We start from the raw sequence: 25,694 nt of genomic DNA, 5'->3' as shown, positions 1-25,694 counted from the left end.
CCTGACAAAAACTAAAACTAACAAACAGACACGATCGTTGAGAAAATGTATTCGATTTTGACTTTTTTGTTTTTTCCATGTCCCATCCACTAACATGGCAGAGGTGGGATTTATGACCTATACTGCAGCCATCCACCAGGGGGCAATTCCGACGCTTTGGCTTCACTTTTGGGAAACTGTTATGTCGTCCATCTCGACACAATTTACATTTTCATGTCCAGTGGCCACATTTAATTTGCAAATGCACTGGCACAGCATTTCAATGTTATCTAAAGCAGGTGCACTGTGAAGACCGTAATGTGAATGCACACAGGCCAAAAGAAAAGCACACCTGACTTTTAAAGGGAATGATCGATGGCACTCTAATCTATTTATTATATGCTACATCCAAAACACACGAGACAAGACACACAACATTAATCATCATCAATATTCATATTAATCATAACAGATCAAGAACCCATTTGAACCATCCCTCAAATCTACATGCACCATGCACTTTAGAGAATTCACTGAGATCTGAGAGTTAAGTAGAGCCCTAGAATAGGACATGACAAGAATGGAGAGCTGATTATAAATACACAAACACACACACATGCAGACAGACAAAGCAGAGTGTATCTTCAAGTGAGCCACACACAAGTCCAAACTAATAAAGTCATCTGAAACAATCTCTAATAAATATTACAAATATGTCTTGAGCTGAGGTCTTGTTACAGGGAACTGAGCATTAGAATAAACAATGTATGCTTGTTAAATCTGACAGTGTGAGCAGGCCTGAGCTGGGCTGTGGGCAGACGGCCATGTATCGTGTATGAAAGATGAACATCCTGAAATTACAGCTTCTGGACAGGTACTCACCACTGCTGCCTCTCCGGCCTCTCTTGTTTCACACTCTCACACACCACTGTTAGGCCCCAACTGGAAACAGACAGATGAAGAGACCGAAATTAGTTCAACAGCAGTTCAGCTGCAACAGTGCTCATCATTCTTGGACATAACCTGCCCCCTAGTGGTCACTGTCTTTACATGCCCCCATGAGCTGTTTACTACAGATAGTCATTATCATTATTAGCAATAAATGTAGCAATTTATTATCCTTCAAAACTATTATGCTGAAAATGTAGTGACAGAATTGTCTCTCAATTTGTGTAGATTGTGTGTATAATGTTTAAGTCAATTAAAAATACATACTTGCTAAAAAAAATTTAATTAATTGTCCTTTGACTCAACCCAAGCCTTATACAAGTATATTTGCTCCTACATAAGTATAGTTTATTACCAGTACCATTGGGTCTATATAGAACGTTCACAGTAACAACTCATGACTCTTCTATAAGCTTAAGAGACAGATGTTTTTCTAGTTTTAAAGTCACAGACACAAACACAAGTACTAAAGAGAGAAGTGAGTTATAGATCATTGTCAATTAGATAGTACTTCATTTGTCCTGTCTTCCCTCTGGTACAGTATCTAACACTCGCCATTCAGAGCAGCCACCTGTAGCATTGCCACTCAGTATCATGACATCCATGACGTTCTGGAAACATGTACCCTGCACTGCATGTGCAACACTCACCAATTGGGAGGACGGACTTTCTTCTTGATGCCTAAGTAAACCTTGAGATTCTTCACAGGCCAGTCACGTTCTGGGCGGTTACTCTGACAGTCGGAGAGAGTGAAGGGGACAGAGTCAATAAATGTACGACTCCAAAAGCAGAGAGAGTGAAGGAGTTTGCACTGTTGGTCGGTCTTACCCGGATTTCCTTGTACATCCTGAGCGAGCTGGAGTTGAGGATGAAATATCGGTCATGGAAACTTCCAGAGGTCAGTCCCAATCCCAGGATGCTTCGCTCCTCTCTGAATTTCATGTTCCCGTGTTTGGATGCGTCCGCTTTACTTGCTAGAGGGCAGATTAATAAGAATGAAGTTAGGAGGAAGCCAAACGATTCAGAGAGATTTTATTCTTTGTTGGCAGATCGCGTGTTTACTCAGGTAGAGGATCATGGCTTCCATAGCAAGGTGCTTCTTAATGAGCAGATGGGAGTCGGTGCCAAAGGCGTGAAGGATGGGTAAGACTCGCTCCAGATAGTGCAGAGGACGCTCTGAGGTGGGAAACCAGTGAACACAGGGGGAAGAGAGAATGTGAAGTTATTTAAAATCATTCATTTATCATTATTATTAAGAGAGAAAACTAAAATGTCCCACTCAGACCAATAAAAGCACTATTGATTGTTAGCGTTCAACATTTCTAATAAAATGATGTTATATTCCCTTCAGCTGTTTTCCATCACTCATACCCTTTTTTATTTCCTGCCTTACTGTCATATCTGATGGTATGGTTCTCTGAACGGTGATTGGAAATCTGCCAATCGAGTGTAGTTGGCATTTGATAAGGCAAACAGAGGCTTCTCCCAGAGGGGAACCAGATGTCCCACATACCAGGCTCAAAACAAACCACGATACACAGTCACCGCACTGACAGGGATCATTATGCCTCTGGAGTTTGTGTCATTGTGGTTTGCTCTGGTAGCAGGTTGAGTGAAGAGCACTTCACAGGCTTTGTTTTTGCCACAGGAGATTATGTTTTTCATGCTACTGTGTCACAGCTTGTGTTTAGTCATGTGAGCCCAAACTGCTTTCAAAACCAAAAGGAAAATAATTATATAGCTGTACACAGACATAAAAACTGGAGATTAAAAAAGAAAGTGGTAAAAGGAGACAACTACAAAATTAATACATACTATTGTATTACATACTATTGTTCCTTCTTTCTCTCCATTTCTCACCCATTTCCTCCTTGTTGCTGACCTCCCAGCAGCTCCAATACTCCTTGTCTTTAACGAGGATGTTGCGCCGGTCAAGAACCTCACATGTCAACTCTGCTGCCGTCATAGCACCAGGGATCTGAGAAAAAAAGGAACGCGGTTACTCCAGAGTTCAGACTTCCATCAGCACAGGGCGAACGTGGGGCCAATATTAATCGGGCCAGTTTGTTTTTGTGAAACTTGAAGAAAAAAAAGGAAGTGGACATCAAAAATGTGAAGTATTATGGTTAATTGAATAAAGTTCAGGTCACCTTAACATGTTGCTCTGCTGTGTTCTTTATTTCCTCCAGGTACACTGTGCAGATGAAATGTCCTCCAGGCTCAGTGCTCTGAAGTGACCAGTGCGCGCACACACACACACACACACACACACACACACACACACACACACACACACACACACACACACACACACACACACACACACACACACACACACACACACACACACACACACACACACACACACACACACACACACACACACACACACACACATGGAAAAAGGAAGACAGAAATACAACATTAGGATAACAAATAACATCATGAATATATGCAAATGGTCTTCTGCATGCACACAACACCAACAAAGAGCTAATGTCTGAACTGCTGTACATGCAAATTTGCATTAAAATTTAAAATGGTGAACACCAGTTACTCTCAGACATGAACTGAACAACTACGAAATAAATCATGTGGAGCTATGAAGCTATTACATCACATTCTTATAAAAAAATTATCTAAGGGGCAGTTAAGTTCATTGAAAATTTTTTAACTGACTCCTACTTTACTTTGTATAAAGCAAGATCACTTTAGTGTTTTGTGTGATCATGTGTGTGACTCACTGGAAACTTTGTGCTTAGTTTCTCTCGCATTTGGATGATAGCAGTGATCTCCTCTAGCTGCTTCTTTAGCTGCTGCTCATCCACCTGTAAACAAGGACGCACACATTCATTCATACACACAAAAACAATGTATCAGTCAACAGCTGGCTTAATACTTTAATTACAGCATAATAATCTTTCCGATCTCAGTCTGAAAGCCCCAGTGGCTCTGTGAACCGGTTTGTTGCTGGAAAACCAGCAGGAAATCAGAGCTCCATGTTAAGCTAATGTCATTAGCATGAGGTTGTATTTTTAACTCTTCAAAACAAAATAATGCAGTTAAGATAACATAGTTTGGACGTTGTTTTTCATGAGGAGTGAATTTTGACAAAGACTGGAGGGATTTCATTTAGAGCTCAAGAGAGGAAATCCCACCATCACCCTCATGCGTTTCCTTCCTCCCTCCCTAGCCTCCTTCTGATTTTCCCCATCACACTCACTGATTAATTTTCAGGAAATAAACACAAAGTGCTGTAAGAACATAATCTTATTACCACATAATTAAAACATTCCACTAGATAAGATCAGTTTCTATTCATAGAACGATACTGATGAGCATTTAAATGCTACTGGAAATAAACTAGATCTGACAGGAATCTGTTTCATCTTCAACAGGCTTCATGTTGCAGCCAATTGAAGATGCCATGTCTTTTGACATCTCAGCCTTTCAGAGCCATGCACTCTATGCGGTTTGCCATTTCCTGATGTCACCACTCAAGATTTATGAATCAGGTTACATAACAAAATGTTTTGCCCTCCCATCATTCCTCTGTCTACGGCAGGCAATGAGTCTGACCTCGAAGATGAGGGTGTAGTGCTCTATAAGCTCCTCTACGGCACGGCCAGCAGTGTAGTCCTTCCCATCCGTCTGGAACAGTGTGGGACCAAACACTATGGCCAGGTTGTGGAGGTTCATTTGGTTCAGATCAGAAAAGCGTTGCACGCTGAGACAAGTACAGGGAGAACACACATTAGTATGCGCACACAGACGTAAGTAGAGATACAAGAGGATTATTTTGCTTGAGTGACTTTCTCACCAGTAGAGGTGGTTGATAAGAGCTTGTAGTGTAGCCTTGTTAACACGAGGCAGTCTGTTCAACAACAGCTGGTACTGGGAGATTTTCATACTTTCATCCTGTATGGCTGTAAGAGGAGAAAGGAAGAGGAAGGAAAGGAGAACGTTTTTAATAAAGAATGAAGAGAAAGAGAGATCACAGAGAGTGTCAGGGTATGTGAGAGGGGAAGAGGAAAAGCACAAAAGAGAGAAAGGGATCAGTGAAAAGAGGGATAACAATATACAAATACAAACAAATGCAGTAAGAGAGAGAAGGAAAAACACATAAAAAGGAGTTCAAAGTGACAAGCTCCTTAACAATATTTACTGTAGTGCTGTGACATAAAGGATTTATTTTGCTTTGACCTCAACAGCAAAAACATATCCCCTGACACAAGGCTGGAGCAACTGATCTGACAACTCAATCATATTTTTAGTCTAGTTTCATAGTTAAAAACGCCTTCGGAGTTTGATTAGATCCTTTAAACTTAAAGGGAAAATGTATGACCCTCTTGTACCACATACATGATAAAAGACATATCTCGCGCGAAATAAGCGGCGACATGGCTGAGCATTTAAACTTTAACATTGCAGTAAACAAATGCCAATCTTAAAAAAAGAACTGATGCAAACAGCCAGGATTTGTGATGTCATAAACGTAAGAAACCAATCCTGTCAACTTGTGGGAGGGGCTTGGTAGCTGGAAAAGGCTCCTCAGCTGCAAGTGAGCTGTGAGGGAGGTGAGACAATGAGCAGGGGCGGGATCGAGCATAGTCAAAGATCTCAGTCGTGAAATGAGGTTGTGTTTAAGCCATTTCAGGGCCATTAGGGGAGATTTTTCATGACCAACCTATTGAATATGTAATTTAGAGGAACAAATAAGAGTTTCAGGGGCTGTAATAAGTCGCTGTAGTCGGACTTAAAAAGGAAAATACGGCAGAACACCTTTTCCAGTCTCCCCCACCTTAATTGCCCTTTAAAGGTTTTTAGCCCTTAAGACGTCTTATAACAATACAACACAAGTCTAGAGGGACTTCTTCTGTAGAAAATCTAAAAAGTCACTAATCTGTTCAAACTGTCTACACCAAGGTCAGTGGATTGTGCTGAAGTCTAACAGTGTTGTGAATGTTACCAGCTGCACTGAGCCAGCTGCTGGCGTCCTCCGAGGTGAACAGTCCTTCTTCTAACTCCCTGAAGAAACGCTTGAGTGTGTTGGAGACGTCGTCCACCTGGTGCTCTCCTTCCCTGAGATGAACACTGCGAGCATCACTGCGAAATTTCTCACACTGCGCGGCCACTCGCGAGTTCACACCGCTCTTACGATAGATTCCCTCAGATGTCAAGCCTAGACAAAGATATTGAACAGGAACAAACCCCAAAACAGTTATGAACAGAGGCAATGTACAGTTCTTATTGTAACACTTGGACAATCACATACTGTGATGCCATAGTTAGATGAAAAATACCTTGGTCATTCAACTCAATCGAAGGGTCATATAGTCCAGCAGAGATTCCAAATTGTCACAAGACCTTAAAATTTTAACTGTATAGAGTGAAAAACACATGATATTCCAGCTAAAATCTTGTCTTACTTTTAAGAAAAAACATTTTTGAGATGGGGTTTATGATAATGATGAAAAATGTTTAGCTTGCTTATGAAGATGTGTGGATATTTCATTTAGTTCTTATAGATTTTGTAGATACACCATTCTCTAAAGGGTAAAGCATGCAAATATGTTGCTCCTTTGACCACATATCAATCAAAAAAGTCAATAACTATCAGTGCCAGTTATGTCCACTAGTGGGTTTCTTTAATATTATTGCTTGCTTTCTTTTGTCCTTTTCCTTTATAAGCTGTCTTTTGTAGCATTGTGATATAATTGAAAGTCATTTTTAACCATAGCTCACACCAGGGCCGGGTCTAGGCAGGGGCAAGAGGGGGCCTGGCCCCCTCAAACTAAATCCCAATTTATAATAATAATAATATAATAAAGCACAATGCCCCCTCAAGATTTGTGGCTGCCCCCTCATACATGCCTGTCTAGACCCGGCCCTGGCTCACACCAGATCACAATGTAGTTCCATTAAGACAAACTTGATCTTTTTATCGAGACAAAAAATCCCGTAACAATTCTTCATATGGCGTCAAACATCAAGTGTCTAGAAGAAGTCACTATACTATGTCAAAAAGGTTTTAAAAACTCTTCACAAATCAGAAACTGCGTCATGGAAAATGACAAGGATCCTGTCCTGGTTTCCTACAAAGCCAACCAAGGGAAAACCACAGTTTCAAGTGTTGACATTCAAGTGAAAATTTGAAATTCCAAAAATGCATCCAACAATGTAGAGAGTATAAAGCGATGTGTAAACATGCATTTGCAAGGCAGAGATATGGAGACTAACTTCCTTAATATATGCAAAATGTGTGCCTTTGTCTGTGTACAAAGATGCTGTCTCTGCAGGCTCTCACCGCACTGAGTGATGTAGCCGATGCAGCTGTGAACGATGACCGGTATGTCCGTCTCTGTGAGCTGCTGCTGGCCAAGCGTGTCCCCCCCGCTCCCCGCTGCCCTCTGGATGGCCGCGCACCAGCCGCTGAAATCCAACTTCCTCTCTCCCTCTATGTACAGAGTTCTGCAAAAAGAAAAAGAAAGAGGGAGGTGAGGAGAGCAGATAGAGACAGTAAAAGTAAACACGTTTAGTCATATTTATCTGTTAAATAATTAGTTGTAAATGTAGTACAATTAGGATGAATAAATATAAGAAACAGGAATTACTCGGTCTTCTCACCTGCCTTTCTCCACCAGTACCAGCACTTCGTTGTCTTGTTGGATGGCTGTAACACACAAACACGTTGTCATCGTATTATTCCATCAGAGCCGTTTCTTAATTGAACTGCATTCACAAAATCTATGTGGTTAGGGTTAGGGTATTACTGCATATCTTAAATATTATGTCTACGGCGCTTGGAGTATGTACAGTATGTGGTAACACTGCTGTTTGTGTGTGTCTCCATGTGTTTGTGTCTTCACTCACAGAGTTCATTAAGTTTACGGAGGTGGATCTCCTCCCCCTGGCCGTTCTCCAGATGGGCGTGGAGTGTGGAGCCCACCAGAGCAAACCAACCAACTTTTGACGTTTGCAGGTTCAAGCCGTCTTTACACTTCAGCCGCCCAATCCGCACAAAGCCAAGCCTCAGCAAGGGCTCTGCAGAGGCTGGGATAAAGTTCTACAAAAAAAAGGAGGACATTGCACATTATTAATCATTTGCCTTCTCTTCTGATGATGAATTAACCACTTTAGTCTGTGTATTGCTGAAGCCCTGCTCCAAAACTGATACTAATTAAATTCTTAGAAGGAACGCTCAGCCCAAAGCTCAGGGAATAATTAAAAAAGTATCAGTGATGAGGTCAGCAACCTCTTAGAAACAAAACTTAGCATCGAGTCATATTGTTTTTGTAGCTAGAAATGCATGACCTTGTGCAAAACTTTGACACATCTAATGATTTTTATAACAATTCTAACAATACACACTTTGCTGCATCTATTATACAAAGGAAACGTATGTTGGTTATCTGGAGTGCAGCTCTGAAGAAAAATAAGTGAAACAGAAAAATGGGCTGCATTACTTCACCCTGTCCTTTCTATCAGATAGATAATTCAGAAAGATAATTTCCAAGCTTAACACAGGTGGAACCTTCAGGAGAAAGTAGGAGAGTTTGTGTTTGTAGTATAAGACCTCAGCATATAATTGGTACTCACCTTGGCAATAGACTTGACCCATTCTCTGTGGCCTTCTGGATCATCAGTGCCAAACAGATAGAGACGCTCTGACTCAGAGTAGAGTTCAAAGGTATTTTCATACCTATTGAAAGGCAGGTTAGGATATTTAGTTTTAGCCATGTATTATTTCAGTTGTTGCTATCCATGCCTGGGAGACTATCAGCCCATGAACTAGTGTCTGTTTACCCGTGTTTGTCAGGTGCGTCGACAGCCAAGCAGACAATCTCTGAAGCTTTCAGAGCTCCGTTGGGGTTCGAGTTCTTGTCACTCTCATAGTAGCTGAAGGTGCCATCATTCAACACACACCATCGGCGACTGAACTCTACATGCAAGAACAAATAAAGACAATAGCTTTATAAACAGACTGTGTTAAGTGTAAGTAGAGTGCGTTAGTGGTGCATAGCGTGTGTGAAAACCTTCTTTTCCCTTTCGTTCCGAGATAGCCCGAGCCATGGATGCAGTTTTGAATAGGAAGCCATTGTGAGACACACAGGGTGGTGCTGAGTAGTGTACCGCCTCCATGGCCCCGCCCACATGGGATTGTGGCAGCTCTGCAGGGGGAATAAACAAAAAAGTTCAATATTAAATTTAGCAAAAACCCACCGGAAGTCGTTTGATTATGCAGCATAGTCTAATAGTGAAACATCCAGAGTTGAAATTAACTAAATAATGTAATGGCGTAGTGGACATAATGACATGAAACTATGCTCTGTAACATGTAAACAGGAATATGAATAGAATATTCTATAAGGAACTCATAATTGAAATTATTCTTAACAAGGTCAATAGCCTGTACATTGGTGTTCATATAGATATAGTCATGTGACCCTGTCCATGCAAACAGTTAGACTGTACCTGTGTTGAGATTGTGGCTGAGTAACTCAGCCTGTAGGAGTTGTGAGTGTGCGATGGCCAGCGAGAGAGGAGAGGGCCAACTTGCCACACCAGTTGAACAATTTACATCGGCCCCACAGAAGATCAGGCTTAATGTCTCGAGCACATCAGTGCACTGCACATTTATACACAGAGCCTGAGGAGGAGGAGGAGGAGAGAGGAGGGGACAATCAGTACATAAAGACACTCAAGAGGAAATTAACATATAGAAAAAGAATATCTGGGTTGCTTGTTGGCATCAATAACAATGGCCTGTAGTGTAATCAGTGCTGGAATTCAGCATAAACCAGATATTATACATATATAAAGACACCAAATGTCTTGCTGTGTGCTGTGGAAATACTGTGTTTCAGATACAGTACAAAACTAATATATATATATATATATTTATAGGGACATGAATCAAAGTGACCAAAACAGTATAGTATGCCAATCTGGTCAAATGAAATAGATCCAAACAGTGTAATACTAATATTTTTTAATACTATTTCAAAACAGCTATAGTCAGATATGAGATTTGAAAGTGAGATACTGAAAGAGGATAGAAAAAGGAAGGGGAAAAAAGCATAAAGGGGGAATGACTCAGGGAGATACAGGAAAGAGGACTAGAGTGGGCAAGGCAGGAATCAGTTACAGTGAGACAGGGAAGGAAAGAAAGTGTAACAATCACAAACTGATAATAAACTGATGACTTTTGCACTGTGGCCCCACAGCTGCTGCTGACCAGGCTGTAACTGTATCATGAGATTCTGTGTCAGCTTCTTTGTTTCCAAAAACACAGCTGTGTCAACCCAAAATTAAAACAACCCAAAAAGATGCAAACGTTGAGTGTGTTTGTCTGTTTGGGATTCAACACTTGCACAATAGCCTCTTGATCCAGAACCAATAACAGTGTAGTTTTTTTACAAGCAGAAATGAGGGTGACTGGAGAAAAATTGGAGAGAGAAGAGAGGTGGGTTGAAAAGGGTCAGTGGAGGGAGAAAGAGGGAGTTATATTTGGACTGTAGCTTTGCCTCAAAGCAATAAAGTACCAGATTATGTCCATAAATTTAAAGAAAGAGGAAGGAGGGGGAGGATAAACGGAAAGATGTAATGTCTGAGAAGAGGGGAATGCAGTGTTTTTACAGCTGAGGAACTCCTACTTATGCAAATGTTCACACATACACACGCCTGCGCACCCCCCCCCCCCCCCCCCCCCCACACACACACACACACACAGGCTCACACACCAGTCTGTCTTCGGTTAAACCAATAAGCTCTTTTGGATCTGATTGAGAAATTCCACAGCTCTCTGTCACACATTCAGACAGAACCCCTCCTCTATTTAAACACATCAGAGCCTCTGCACACACATGCAGACAAACAAACCAATTAACAGACTAAAATTGCACAAGACCCCCCCCCCCCCCCCCGCCGAAATGCACACACACACACACACAGACACAACTCCACATGCAGGTGTTGTAGAGACGGTGTGAATGCAACAATAGAGCTGGTTTATTGGAACAGTAACAGTAAAGATGAACTTGGGTCGAGTATCAGCACCGACTCATAAATCTCCTGCTTCTTGACCATATGCATCTGGGTCATATCTTTACAGGTGTAGGTTACTAAAGCAGCTGTTATCTCATTTCATCATTACAGTATCTGGCTCTCGGCTTTGGCATGATTCTTGTGTAGGTGGTAAAGCAGGTTTGTGATGTTTGAGTACACTGTGGGATTTGGTTTGCAGAATAATTTGCCAAGTCTAGTTTTTTGGTCTTCTGGTTTTAGGTTGAGTATTTAAACCCAAACCTCGTCCATATGACAGAAGAAGTCTCCTTATCTTTTTAGGTAGAATAATAATAACAATAATAATAATAAAGTTATTTTTCAAATACTTTTCAAAACAAAGTGCTGCACAACAAGAAAATAAATGGTTAAACTGCGGAAAAGTACATGAATTATAATGATGATAACAATAATGGAGATTAAAGACCAAAATAGCCTGGCACGGTGGCACCCCCAATAAATTCAGAAAAAAATATTAAATATTATATTAATCTTAATCTATTTCTAGCAGAGATTTTAAGGATGACATCATCTCACATTTCCTCAGGCAATTTATTCCAGAGCATAGAAGCCTGAGATGATCAGAGATTTAGCCCGTGACCATTAAGAGCTCTAAAAGTGGAGGTGCAAGCTGTTTGTTCTGTCTTGGCTGGTCAGAGCCCTTCTCCTTTTGGGGAATTTCCACACTGTGTCATGTTCACTCTCCACCATGATTGTTTGTGCTGCCTTCATGTAAATTTCTGCTGTGTTGAATAAACCCAAAATATCACCATTAGGAATGGGATTGTGACACAATGTACTAAACTGTAGGCGTAATATGAAATGTTCCGTATTTTTCTATCATCACACAGTCCATCCTTTGACCACCAAAATCGAATCAGTTCTTCTTTTAGTTAAAATTAACATTTGATGGTGGAAATTTCATCATAGCATTTCTGAGGTAACAAATTCACAAGAATAACACATACAACTCCCCAGCCTCCAGCAACAACTGTTGAAGTAGTGGAGGCAATAACAAAACTGACTTGCATCAGATATTGAACAGCGTTTACAAACAACTGCTTAATCTTAAGAGGCCAGAGTTATTTTTGTTATGACGACTCTGTGAATGCTTTTGTGTTTCAATACAGTTGATCACGCTGAAGAGAAAGGAGCAGAAAAGAAGGGGGGGGGGAAACACTGTTCCTTTCAGAAGGTTGGAAAAGGACACCTGTAATCAGGGCTCAGAAGGTGAAGCGAGTCCAACAAGAGATAGAGAGAGAGAGAGAGAGAGAGAGAAAAAGAGTAGAATCACAAGAGTGAAAGAGTTCAAAATAATTAAATCAGAGTCTGAACAATACAACCTGAGAGAACAGAAGGAGAAGTGAGTGTGGTCTTGTGAATCAATGAGAAACCATGTGAAAAACCACTGGAGGGAGTTTGGTTCATTTTTCATTTGAACCTTTCTCTGCTTGAGTTTGAATGCTTCTTCTTTTCCTTTGCCTGAAAAACAATTGACTATACCTTACTTGAATAATTTACCTCTCCTCTTCTTTAGCTTCCGTTTATCTATAAATCAAACCCATTTGTTACTACTTTTTAGTACTTTTTCTGTAATCCTGCTCACTAATTAACAAACCCTAATGAACACATTACACTGTGACGACCCTCCACTCCACTAGGGGTCTTCTCTCTTTCAGGTGTCCTGGTGGAGTGATGGGTCATCAGGCTGATGAGCCACAGCTGTGCCCGGGCTGGTTATATCAGGACAACTCCAGTTCGGGGGAAATTCCCCTTCCCGGTTGCAGACGGCTGTACTCTACTTGGTTGTTGACTTTGGCTTGTTAAAACTTAGTGTTACAATAAATACTTGTTATTTTGTTCATCCCTCGTCCGTCTCCCTCTTTGTTGACAAAGCTCAGAGTCAGGCTGCGTCACATGGGGGCTCGTCCAATTGTGTTTAACCTTTTGAGTGTGACGTCAGAGGTTAGTGTTAGTAGTGGTAGCAGCAGTGGCTGTGAGTGGTGGTTGTTTGGGAGAGCGACGAGTGTGGTGAGTAGTTTTGGTATTTGAATAAGCATTGTGTATCGTGTATTGTGTAGACGGGCAGTTGTGCTGGGGGAAGGGCTATCTTGATATCGGTTGTGTGCCGCTGTTGTCTTGTAGTCACCTCAGGGGTAAGTTGCCGTGTTCTGTCCCTGGTAGGAGAAGAGCGTCTTCCCTTTGGAATTCGTTTGGGGGGTGGTTAATGTGGCGTGGAGTGGTTAGTAGCATTTGCTCGGGGACACTCCGTAGTTGCGGCGTGAGGTCGCCAGTTTCTGGTTGCCTTACCGGACTATCGGGCTTGGTGTTTTAAGGAGCCCGCCACAGAAGCGCCTGAAGACTAGGGGGGGGAGCTTATTTAGATTTTGGGTAGGCAGTTAGAGGGACAGGCCTCGGTAGCGCCGGTTGACTGGCAAGGCTGTGAGCTCAGTGGCGTTGTGGTTTTCTGATTGTGTTGACAGATTGTTCTGATGGCCAGTGTGGAGGATTTTCTCAGAGCTCCTTCGGAGGAGTTGTTGAACAGCTGTTCTAGAGACCAGCTGTTGAAAATCGCAGAGCATTATCATGCGCAGGTCGGGGATAAGAGGTCAAAAGAGGGCATTAGGTTTAGCATAAAAACGCATTTGGTAGAAGCAGGGATTATCACAGAAACTTATGCTGCTGCTGATTTACCTGTTGCTATGGAAGCTAGGTTTTCTTTTGACCAGAACAAGGAGTTGCTTTTGTTGCAGATGGAGAGAGAGAGAGTGGCTCTTGAGAGAGTAAAACAAGAGGTTGAGGGTAAAAGACTTGAGCTGGAGGTGCGTAGGTTGCCTGCTGTAGCTATGGGTGTAGGCCAGCGTGGTCATCCTGCCCCTGGTCATGGGTTTGATGTTGCCAAGGATCTGCGTTTGGTTCCTCAGTTTAATGAACAGGACCTCGAGACTTTTTTCTTGCTTTTTGAGCGGGTAAGCGAAAGTAGAAACTGGTCAGACGCTGACAGCACATTACTTTTACAGTGTGTTTTAATAGGTAAAGCACAGGAAGCCTACTCTGCTCTCACTGTCGCGGACAGTAGAGTTTATCTTAATGTCAAGGCTGCAGTGTTAAGGGCGTATGAGTTAGTGCCTGAGGCGTATCGCCAGAAGTTCCGTACATGGGAGAAATCGGTTAAACAGACGCATGTGGAGTTTGCCAGGGAGCTGGCTTCTCATTTCACTCGGTGGGGTGCTGCCCTGAAAGTTGACACGTATGAAGCTTTGTGTGACTTGATTGTGCTGGAACAGTTCAAGATCTCCATCCCTAGCCACATTGCTGTTCATATCACTGAGCGTAGAGTGATGACTGCTGCAGAGGCTGCTGTACTGGCAGACGAGTATGTGCTTACCCACAGGGAAAACCGGGAGCTCTGTTCTCGTGATGTTGGGCACAGAGGGGGAAGCAGGGTGTTTCGTGCAGGTACAGGAAGGGAAGCATTTAGTCCTCGCTCAGGTAGGTCAGAATTTGCTACACGTGGTCAGATGGAGTTTGACTCAAACACATGCCATTACTGTGGGGGCAAGGGCCATTGGAAAGGGGAGTGTCCAAAAACTAAACGTGGAAGCGGTAGGGGACAGGTTACACCAGCACTGTTTGCTGGTTCTGTTGACTCAACCAATTCTGTTTCTCCCTGTCAACATGTGCAATCTGGAGTGAAAGGCAGCTTGGGGTCTGATTTCTCTGCGTTCTTGTCGGACGGCTTCGTGTCACTTGTGGGGAGTGACATCACTGTACCGGTAAAGATTCTGAGGGACACTGGGGCTTTTAATTCATACATAGTGAGCTCTGTCTTACCCTTTTCTGGAGATTCTGATACAGGGGACCTGGTTTAGATGCGAGGTATGGGTTTGAGTGTGTTCCCTGTCCCACTGCATAAGATGGTGTTCAACTGTGGGTTGGTCAAAGGTGAGGTGGTCATGGGCGTGCGGCCGGCATTGCCCATTGAGGGCGTGGAGGTCATAGTGGGAAATGACCTGGCAGGTAGCAGTGTGTGGGCGGGAACTCAGCCAAATCCCATTCCTCCAATAGTGACATCCTCACCCTGTGTTACAGGAGAACCCGATGAGAGTGCTCAGCGCTTTCCTGGGGTGTTTACTGCCTGTGCAGTGACACGGGCTATGGGCCGTGCAGAGTCGGGGCCTGAACCTGCATCTGAGCAGGAGGGGGCAGAAGAGAGGGTGCCTATTCCTAACTCTCTTTTGTCCGTTTCTCGCAGTGGCTTAGTGGCGGAGCAGAGAGCTGATTCCTCGCTGAGCCAACTGTTTGACTTGGTTCTCACCACGGAGGAAGGAAGGAGTGCTGCTAGTGGGTACTTGCTTCAGGACAAGTTGCTGGTGAGACACTGTGTGGTCTGGAGTCTATGTTTGGTCACCTGTCTGAGGAGAGGGGTGCTGAGCTGTCTGCTCTTGTTAATGGCTATCCTTAAGGCCACAGTTAGATACCTGGGCAAGGTAGTGGGGCAGGGGATTGCGCGGCCCCTTCAGGCTAAAGTGACTGCCATTGAGCACTACCCAGTGCCCACCACTAAAAAGGAGCTCCAGCAGTTCCTTGGGCTTGTGGGTTACTACCGCAGTTTTTGTAAGAACTTTTCTACGGTTGTCGCTCCTCTGACTGACCTACTCAAGGGTAAAGTAAAATACATCTGGTCATTGTCCTGTCAGCAAGCATTTGATAATGTGAAGTCTGTTCTTTGCTCACCCCCTGTTCTTGCAGCTCCATGCATGGATCAACCTTTCCAACTTCATGTGGATGCAGGTGATGTAAGCACAGGTGCTGTTTTGTTTCAAAGTGACACCCAGGGTGTTGAACGTCCCGTGAGTTTTTACTCAAAGAAATTTAATTCTTTTCAGTTAAATTATTCTGTTATGGAAAAAGAGACATTGTCACTCATCTGGCCATTGCAACATTTTGAGTGGTCTACACAGACCACAACCCGATCACCTTTTTGCACTCGGTGCTTTGTCCAAACCGCAGGTTGATGCGTTGGATTTTGTTTTTGCAAGCCTACTGTTTGGACATCCGTTACATCAAAGGCTCTGAAAATATTGTGGCAGATGCCTTGTCGAGAGCAACTTGCTCTTAAGTTCTGTATTAATTTTGTCTTTGTTTTACCTGCTCTGTCTCTCTGCTTTTCTCTCTGGGGACCGGAGTTACTAGGTGGCGGGGTTGACGAAGGCTGGCAGTTCCAGGTGGGAACGTTTTTTTATGGGTGGGGGTGTGACGACCCTCCACTCCACTAGGGGTCTTCTCTCTTTCAGGTGTCCTGGTGGAGTGATGGGTCATCAGGCTGATGAGCCACAGCTGTGCCCGGGCTGGTTATATCAGGACAACTCCAGTTCGGGGGAAATTCCCCTTCCCGGTTGCAGACGGCTGTACTCTACTTGGTTGTTGACTTTGGCTTGTTAAAACTTAGTGTTACAATAAATACTTGTTATTTTGTTCATCCCTCGTCCGTCTCCCTCTTTGTTGACAAAGCTCAGAGTCAGGCTGCGTCACACCTGGCACAGGTAATAAACCTATGTTCATTCAAAATGTTAACAATCACACATCCATCCATTATCAAACACGTTCTTCTTTCAAAGGTTGCAGGAGGGATTACCAATTTATCACAGAGCTGAGGTGTGTAGATTTTGTATTGAAACATTCACACACACACACACACACTTAAGGTCTCCAAATAACTTCAAAGTCTACTCTGCTCCAAACTCCTGGCCAAATCAGGATTCTAACAAAAAATCTGCCTCCAGTAAAGTGACAGCACTAATGACTGCACTACCACGCCCCCCCACGATGAATTCACTCGTGCCAGATTCATGCCCACCATGTTAACTGTCTCAAACTTCAAGCCAGCGAAATCAGAACTTAACATCGGTGCCTATGGGTCCACATTAGCCATCATGCTATACCATAGCGTGCTACACTTAAGTTTGGTGAAAGACACAGTGTAATGTAGTTATCTCCAACCAGTGTGGCTCAGTATGTCCTCCTGATGGGATGACACATTGCAAATAAATGCATATGGGTTTGTTTCATTGTGGACATACATGTGACGTCAGTGAACTGCAATTTATCAAAGCCATTCCTCTGACCAAGTGAACCAATCAGGGGAAAGCACAATGAGGAAATGGGTTGTTTGAGTGTCTGAAGGCCTCACGCCCTCCAACATCTGCTGCCTATGAAACAGGGAGTAATGTAATAACAAAGAGAGAGAGAGGCAAAGGGAATTCAAGAATCTTACCCAATTTCCCCAGAGAGAGGGATAGAGGGAAAGAGACAGAGAGATATTATCTGGGTGTGTCTAAAAATCACAGGCCTACATCTGGCCTCAGCAGTTACACTGGACCCGACTGGAGGGAAAAGAGAGAGATGAGAGAAACAGGAGAAAGAAAAATATTGTGATAGGAAGATGAAAGCATTTCAGTGAAGGACATTAATCAGAGACTGATTGCACTTGGCTACAAACTCAGCATGTTGCACAGACGTGAACACATGCGGCCCATTCTGCTTTGTTCACTTTGATATTACAGTGTGTTAAATGTCCAGCCAAAACTACATTTATACCCTTACATATGTTCATATTTAAACCCAGATGTTAGCTGCATTATGTTCTGTCATTACCTCACTAGGCATGGTTTACTGTGAGAAGGATGGAGAAAAAGATGGACATGAAAATCCAGACAGATGAAGGAGGGGGAAAGAGAGGAATGAATATGACATGGAAAACAGACAGACAGACAAAGAGGGGTAAAAGAAAAGCACAAGAAAGCAGAACCAATCTCGAGCAGATCTACCTGTTGACATGAAAAGCATTCATGACATACAATCCCACAGCGTGAATGGGGAAATGAGAGGACTCGGCTGGAAAGGGGAAGACAGACGGGACAAAAGAACGAGTAACAGCAGGGAATGAAAAAAAAAATAGAAAAATAGATGAATTTGTCTACAGAGGCCACTTTCCAAAACTCTAAATGCATAAAAACAAGCCCATAAAAGAGGTTTTACTATAGCCACGTCATTTCACTTTCCTATATTAAGCACCAATAACATGCTAATTGTCCCCCGCATGCAGCCAACACAGACTCGGTAAACACAACCTCAACCAAGTGGGAACATATTTAACTGATCCACTGCCATTTTTTTATCCTAATAACAAAAATGGGTGTGTGGACTTTTGTTTCAACACTTGCAACATAGGTGCATTGTAACACGAGTTGTGACATTGTCCTTAACTCACACTTGGCACACATACTCTCATACTGTCAAACTGTGTGAAATAACGCACGGTCAACTGTCAGTTCTCTCCCAAGCATTTCTTATCCTCCACCCAGTGGGCTTTGGTTATGTCTCCCTCTTATAACATAAAAACACTTCAAGCACTTGCAGATGTCAAGAAAAAGGCTTCAAATATCAGTGTGATGTAATAAATCAATGGAGAAAGAAGGAAGAAGGCCCATTTTTCTTCCTATCACACAGTGACAAAACAATCAGAGTTTAGATCCTCCCAAAATTAAAATCCAAGTTGAGTTCAAAAGGTAATGACGGTGTTGTTTCATAAAAAATATATAAGAGCCAATTAATGAATCAGTAGTATCAGTAGTTTCAAAAGAGGAAAGAAAGGCAGCAAAGGGACAGAGAAGAAAAAAACAATGATGTTCATTGAAAGAGGTGAGTCTGTATTTACATCTACAGCCACACAGGCCAGAATACACATTACATGCCTACACACACAGACACACATTAATATGCAAATTAACATATCAGCCTCCTCCAGTGAAAACCAAATAAGCTGACGAACAATAACTCTAATGTGCACCCACTAACAGAGCTACAGTCTCATGACATCCACACACTCATACATGGGTTTGTTTAACTCCACTGAGATCCCAAGCTGTCACAGACTCAAAGTCCATTGACACAGATTCCTGCGTTGGCACACACCTTCCCCCCAGAAAAACACACATTCACGCTCACATTCTTCACAGAGTTCATCGAAAAGAAAGCACACAGGCAGACTCACAATATTCTTTCACTACACTGTCCTACAGATCAGCTCCCACAGACACAAACACACACACACACACACACAAAACCTTACCTGAAAGTTTCCAGTTCCGTTCAGTCACTCCTCTGTTTTAATGGCAGCAGACAAAGACACGCAAACAAAAGCAACCAGTGTTAAAGGAAAGAGCTTGTGATGCTTCAGTCTGACAAGAAATAAGAAAAAGAGTCAGGACTGAAGAGATCAACTTTCTTCGGCAGTCCCAGACAAACAATGAGGAGGACAGGAGGAGTAGGAGGAGGAGGAGGAGTAGAGGCGGAGTTACGGCACATTCCAGCTATGCAGTGTGTAATGATGTCACATTCAGGAAAAAAAAGGAAAAACAAAGAAGAAAGGAAACAGAGAAGTGGAGACAAAAAAGCCAGGATTAGATAAACAAACCTGGATGGAGACCACATGTGATGAATGCATACCAGACGTATCTCACAATCTATTATTTATCATAGTATTTTGACCAAGAAAAGAGAAAAAGAGGTATAAAAGCGTTCAGATTATTTTGATCTCTTAAAACAGAGGAAACCCTGTGTCCAAAAGGTACAACACAATTTCACAAAACTCCAAGAAATGTAATTTCCCAAAGACAACGAGAAGAGCAACATGGTGAGAAAGTAGTAACAGGGAAGGAAGATAGCAATCATGGAGGAGGAGTGAATGAAGGAGGACCAGCAATCGAGCACAAACAAGCATCGACCGGTGTGCATGTGTTTGTGTGTGCATGTGTGGGTGTGTGTGTGTGTGTAGTAAAAAAACTTCCTTCATCTCCCTCTACACTTCCTAAACACAGTGACTCAGTCACCCACATGTAGACACACAGACGGACCAGCTCAAATGGTTAAGTAGAGAAAATAGAAGTCACAGTCAGCTGCTGAATGTGACTCACTCGCACACACTGTGTGCGTCCGTGAACAGTCAAGTAACAGTAAACAGTAAGTGGGTTAAGCAGCTAAGACATTAATTGCACTCAGTGGAGCAGAGCAAAGGCACAATTAAAACAAACCTCAATTGTTTACCGTTCACAAACTGTTCCCAATAGTCTTGTGTGACTTTTACTCACCAAATAGTGAATTAACATGAAGCAGACTCAGACACGGATGAGGACACAAGGAGGGATGAATAGACAGGTACTCTTAGTCTCGGACTATGTTGTAATGTCTCCGTTAAAGGAGCTTTAGCTGATTCTACTATTCCATTTTAAAATATAACTTAAGGCTTAAGGCTGAGGCTTAACTCCTCCTGCAGCGGCGGTGAGCTTGGTTCTCTTCCCATTTCACGCTTACAGTGTCCTATCGAAAAAGGCAAACATGCCCCAAACTATATTTAAAACACATATATCAATCTATGTGTGTTTATTCAAAGGAGGATACATATGCAAACAGTAAAAAAAGGTAAAATGTTCTTTACTGTACTGCTTCTGTAATATGCATTGGTCTTCACCGCTAGACTCTAAAAGTTGTATTTAAACAGGAGCCTCACTAACAGTATCTTGTTCTATGTTGTTTTTATTTAGTTTCATAGGAGTCATTGTGTTTCTCTGTCAGTCATCTGTTCTATGTTACAAATCAGATAATCAGATCTCAATACAAGAGTGACACTGAAAGTACAAAATATACTGAATGTTTTGCCATTTATTTAAAATCCTGACATCTTAGTCATAGTATGAGGAGTGAGTGTGTATATACATGGTGTTTGTGTCTCTGCACATGCAAAATCCGGACATAGCTCAGCCTGTGATCTTCAGCAACGACTAAATGAATAAAACCAACATAAAACAGTTTTGTCATAGTGGATGGTTAAGGCAACATCTCATCTGGCTCTAAATCCTCCCTGTGCACTAACGCCTATCTAATACAAGAAATGACTAACTCTTATCTTCGAAAAAAAGATATCCAGAGAAATACAGACCGAAACAAATAATCGAAAACGGATTTCAACTTACATTGTTGAGCTCTCTCTGGTTTCCATACAGGGGATGGTACTTTCTGTATTTTCCCTGGCGGTATTTGTTGGTGATGAAACGTCGCCTTTCTCCACTGCAGCTCGAGGGCATCAAGGCCTCGCTCGGTGGGATGTTGGCTGCCCAGAAACTGTTCACCCGCTCGTTGCCAATCAAAAGGAACACCTGCATCACAAGAAGGGTTTAGGATGCGTACTTCCACATTATGAATGGGAGGAGACATGTGTGGTCGGTAGCACGTTCTAATAATATACACAGAGCAGTTTATTAAGTATGTGTAATCAATAATATCCTCCACTCTTGTGTGTAAATCAATAAGCCACCACCTCTAACTACTGCCTCAGATAACACCACGCAGATGAAGCCAAACCTGTGACACATTGTCAACAAAAACTTGATATTACAGGATTTATGTATTATGTTGTGTAAGTGATCCTCATTAAAAGGAAGCTCTTAATGAATTAGCCTGCAGCTCTATGAGAGTTTAAACAGCTAAATGAATAAGTAGTCATATGAAAAAGAAGTCTAACTGCAATAACCCATTAACCAGGTCCTTCAGGTTTTAGGATTTGAGTGTGCCTGGATGTGTGTACGTGTGTGTGTGTGTGTGTGTGTGTGTACCTGTATAAGCTCCTCTGTCCAGACTTTCCTGTCCATCTTTAGACTACGGACCTTGGAGATGCTAGGACCCAATCCTCTGTGCTCTCCTGAAATACACACATCAACACACATGCACACCAATTACATCCTCTCCTTGTAAAACTACTATTCTACATGAAAACAAAAAATCCAAACACACAAACCTGCGCATCGTTTGCAGATCACCACGCACAAGTTGATGGCAGCCCATTCCGGCTTGGGAGCCCCACAGTCAGCGCAGGCACTGTTGCTTGACTCCGCCCAGATCCGGTCCGCCACCTCGCTATTGGACAACGCCTCACCTATGGCATTTCGCATGGCGTCCACCCACTGCTCCCTCAGCTGATCGGACTCTGCTATGAAACTACGAACAGAGACAAACACACGGTCGAGTGTTAGTGCCGACATGACGGTGTCCCAGCCAACAAGAGACAGAAAGGCGAAGGCCTGTGCCAGCCGTGTGTGAGCGTTTCCTTAGGAGTCCCCTGAGAACAGGCTCCACTCTGCTCCTCTTTTGAAAAATATACTTGAGTCAAAGACTGGAAACTACACAAGCACATACACACATATACACACACACAGAGACGGATTTGTGGCTTGACGCAGACACTCATGTCTGAATCCTTCCTCTTCTCGTCCTTGCTTCTCTTTGTGCTTAAAATACAGACACACACAGACACACACACACACGCACGCAGACACGCACGCGACCAAGACACTAACTGACACACGTTCCAGCTAAATACAAACACACAAGCCTTTTCAGATTGCTCCATCCTGTCAAGCTGAGCCACTGCACTGCAGGCTGTGCGTGGTCGGCCAAGAGACCACACACACCACAACAACCCATGCACTTGTGCAAACACACAAACCTCGCTCTTCTTCACAGACAAACACACACACACTCATACAAAGGGCTTTTCACATTCTCCCAACATGTCCAGCTGAGGTCTCTAAGGACAGATGGACGGTGGGAATTCTCAGTAAAACATCATGATCTAATTTCCCATGACTATACAAGCAACGAGAGCAACTCAGCCACTGACTTGCATTGAACAATGTTGCTCTTTGAACATGAGGAGTGTTCACATAAAACTGGGAGATACACACATCTAGGATGAGAGTTTGAGTCTACTGCTTACACACAGCAGAGTGAGTGTGCGAGTGTTTGAGGTGTTTGGGTGTGTTGCATTTGTGTGTATAGTACCTGAATATGCGGTAGGGTGTCGTGAGATCAAAGTTACGACGTTCAGAGTCTTTAACATTTCCTACATTCATCTCAATGGATGTGATACCAACTCCAATACGATAGTCCTGAAAGAAAAACAAGGTGCATCATTTCAACTATGTTGTTGTCTTCCATTATGTATCAACATACACATTTTAAGTATACAATTTTTCCTATATCTTTATAGAAAGTAAGATTTTCCTTAAAAACTTTGATATTTGAAGGTTTTTTTATCAAAAGTGTTTTATTTAGTTAAATAAAGATCAAATCACAAAATAAACTGTGATTTGATCACACATCTCATTTCTGCACACAGAAAACGCAGCGGGATCCTTACATCCATGTTTTTGTAGAGGTAGACCTTATCTGAGGCGACGACAGTGTAAAGTTTGGAGCGCAACCCTTTGAGCTCCAAATAGCCATGATAGTCTGGGTTCAAAAGCAAGCCAGGGCTCATGGTGCTGCGGGGATGGCGCCCCCTGTTGCAGTCCTGTAGTATAGTCACCCAGTCGTTTCTATCAGCTGAATGGAGTAACACGGTTTGTAAAATAAACATGCAAAAACGTATATGACCTAGAAACGTGTATATTTGTATGTGTAAAAGACAGGAACATGATATATTACGATGTAAATAAATCAGACAAAACTGACAGACCTTCGCTTTCAGCCCTGAAGATAAATGTTCGGTTGTTTGTGGCGACCTCAAACTTGAGCTCTCCCACACTGGTCACATTAGTAATGTAGGCTGTTGAGATGATCCCCTTGGAATAAACATCCTACAACACACCATACCCACAGCAACAGCATTTTTTTGTTAAACAGATCCATATCGACCATTCAGCATGAAATGAGTGTGCATTTGCGTGTGTGTGTGTGTTGTTACCTTGTCATTTTCAAAGTATCTCAGGTAGTCAACATCCAGTCTTACCCATCGTCGCTGGTAATAAAGGGCTCTGTATAGGATGTATGTGAGGACAGACAAACAAATGCATGAAAAAAGCACAAAATAATTTTTGGGATATCACATTTACTTTAGCACATAATCTGATTGTGATGCAATTATAATTGTTCTCTTTTTTTCTCCCAAATGGGACTAAATGTACTTGTAAACTCACAAAACTTGTCACACTTATCAGTCATGGTGAAAATGTACATCTAAAAATGGTTCTTGCAAATGGCTGAATGCTTTGCTGACATCCCAATGAAAGGTTCATAAGACTGATTTTGTTTGAAGAATGTGTCAGTGGTGTGGACTTAAATTTAGGTGTTTTGCTAACTTCAGGTTTAACGGTCTGCAGTTTACTTTATAATTGCACAATACATTTTCCATGCGAAATATTTGTTGCTTTGAAATGTGCTCTTTAAATAAACTGGTTAGACCAGAACTGGAATAGCAGCACTGCTAATAGGTAGTAGGTAGTATGTGAATGTAGGTCATCATTTTCGTTAAAGTATTGTTTCATTGTTATTCATAATTGAAGGGTTTATGGTCTGTGAAAAGCCTGCATAGCAGTTGACCTCTTAAACATTAGCAGAACGTCAGTTCGTGTGTGTATTTGTTGCCATTCATACCCCTGAGGTGGATTCTTGTCCAGCCAGCCCATCTTGATGACGGCAGCGTGCTGGGAGCTGTCTTCTTTAGAGGCTGAAGACAGTCTGCCAGTTGCAGGCAGGTAAACACTGCCTTGTACGGTGCTGAGGCCACTGGTAGGACTTTGGAAGAACAAACATTGCACACAGTCTTAAACACTATTAAAGTCATCCAATGTTAAAAATCAACAGTTTGAAATATGTCACATTGAGCCTCTTATATGATAGATTTCTCGTGAAACAAGCTGTCATTGCCATGGCTAAGTATTTCAACATTAAGGGCACAGTCACACATCGGTGGAAGCAGGCAGATGTCGCTGATCAAACTTCACCAAAATTGAGCTCCATACAAAGCCACCCTGCGGACTTCTTTTGCCATAGGAAGTGAATGTTCTATTCACACCTTGCTCACAAAGATTGGAAGGTAACTGAGGTTTGCTTCTCTCAGAGTAGTGTATGTCTGACCGTGACCGAAAACTGCAGTAAATATTTGCCAGTCAAAAAAACTGTTTCAGACAGAAAGGGTTTGTGACGTCAAAAACCTTATAATATAATAGTCTGTTGCACAATAAAGGTCAGTGGTGTTCTGATGACCAAGAGTCACAAGTCTCTGAGGTTGCTCTTTTGTTTAACTAGTGAACAAGTATTTTGTGTTTCTGTGTTTGTGTTAATGCCTTTTTCTCTCGGTGTGATCATGCATTACTCACTCATCATCATTATCATCATCCAATTCATCATCATCACTGCAAAAAGAATTGTACCGCCCCTTTATTCCACCAGGTACTTGCAGGGACATATCCTATTGGAGGAGACAGATGTCAGGCACATTTCGCAGAAGAAGAGGAGGATAAGTGTAAAAGCAGAAATATTCTCACACTCTTACCCTGCCTGGTGTTTTCATGCTATGAACACTGGGGTTAATGAAGTCTGGATCCTCATAGTCATCAGAGTTATCATCAAGTGAGCTCTGACCTAAGGGAAAGGAGTAAAAGATGAGAAGTAAGCTGTGCAGTTTGAGCTTGGTTTTCCAGTAAACCTGCACAATGATCCAAGAATTGAATGATGAATATTTTTAATCATGTAATTATGTTCCTGCTGTCAAAAATCCCATTTAGACTTAAGTGAGGAGCTGAGACAACATTTTTCAGTGGCAATTGCTTCATCTAATCATAATTAATTAATCATAACCAGCA

At 42.4% G+C, this 25,694-nt stretch overlaps 2 protein-coding genes across 7 annotated transcripts in view; one reads left to right on the top strand and one right to left on the bottom strand.

Annotated features, from left to right (window-relative positions):
• LOC133002866 (arf-GAP with Rho-GAP domain, ANK repeat and PH domain-containing protein 1-like) overlaps window positions 1-25,694 on the bottom strand; it is a 49,924-nt gene that overhangs the window by 8,762 nt on the left and 15,468 nt on the right. For all 5 annotated transcript variants that reach the window (XM_061072447.1, XM_061072448.1, XM_061072449.1 and 2 more), the window contains 27 exons: window positions 25,385-25,473; window positions 25,209-25,300; window positions 24,484-24,624; window positions 23,795-23,864; window positions 23,567-23,687; window positions 23,249-23,433; window positions 22,891-22,997; window positions 21,848-22,047; window positions 21,666-21,751; window positions 21,027-21,209; window positions 9,403-9,577; window positions 8,964-9,098; window positions 8,734-8,869; window positions 8,527-8,629; window positions 7,801-7,993; window positions 7,555-7,600; window positions 7,235-7,398; window positions 5,897-6,109; window positions 4,748-4,853; window positions 4,507-4,654; window positions 3,672-3,755; window positions 3,078-3,155; window positions 2,788-2,905; window positions 1,990-2,103; window positions 1,756-1,901; window positions 1,578-1,660; window positions 862-921 (listed from right to left, as the gene is read on the bottom strand). In XM_061072447.1, the coding sequence (XP_060928430.1) occupies window positions 862-921; window positions 1,578-1,660; window positions 1,756-1,901; window positions 1,990-2,103; window positions 2,788-2,905; window positions 3,078-3,155; window positions 3,672-3,755; window positions 4,507-4,654; window positions 4,748-4,853; window positions 5,897-6,109; window positions 7,235-7,398; window positions 7,555-7,600; window positions 7,801-7,993; window positions 8,527-8,629; window positions 8,734-8,869; window positions 8,964-9,098; window positions 9,403-9,577; window positions 21,027-21,209; window positions 21,666-21,751; window positions 21,848-22,047; window positions 22,891-22,997; window positions 23,249-23,433; window positions 23,567-23,687; window positions 23,795-23,864; window positions 24,484-24,624; window positions 25,209-25,300; window positions 25,385-25,473 (3,376 nt within the window). The remainder of the gene's footprint in view (window positions 1-861; window positions 922-1,577; window positions 1,661-1,755; window positions 1,902-1,989; window positions 2,104-2,787; window positions 2,906-3,077; window positions 3,156-3,671; window positions 3,756-4,506; window positions 4,655-4,747; window positions 4,854-5,896; window positions 6,110-7,234; window positions 7,399-7,554; window positions 7,601-7,800; window positions 7,994-8,526; window positions 8,630-8,733; window positions 8,870-8,963; window positions 9,099-9,402; window positions 9,578-21,026; window positions 21,210-21,665; window positions 21,752-21,847; window positions 22,048-22,890; window positions 22,998-23,248; window positions 23,434-23,566; window positions 23,688-23,794; window positions 23,865-24,483; window positions 24,625-25,208; window positions 25,301-25,384; window positions 25,474-25,694) is intronic.
• LOC133002867 (uncharacterized) lies at window positions 13,480-16,474 on the top strand. Of its 2 annotated transcripts, none has more exons than XM_061072453.1 (2): window positions 13,480-15,365; window positions 15,745-16,474. In XM_061072453.1, the coding sequence occupies exons 1-2, from the start codon at window positions 14,865-14,867 to the stop codon at window positions 15,793-15,795; spliced, it is 552 nt and encodes a 183-aa protein (XP_060928436.1). In that variant the 5' UTR covers window positions 13,480-14,864; the 3' UTR covers window positions 15,796-16,474. Both variants share the same exon structure in this region; 1 of them encodes a protein (XP_060928436.1).

This window comes from Limanda limanda, chromosome 6 (assembly GCF_963576545.1).
Source record: "Limanda limanda chromosome 6, fLimLim1.1, whole genome shotgun sequence".
NCBI lineage: Eukaryota > Metazoa > Chordata > Actinopteri > Pleuronectiformes > Pleuronectidae > Limanda > Limanda limanda.
The sequence above is the reverse complement of the archived record's forward strand: the minus strand, read 5'-3'. Positions and strand labels throughout refer to the sequence as shown.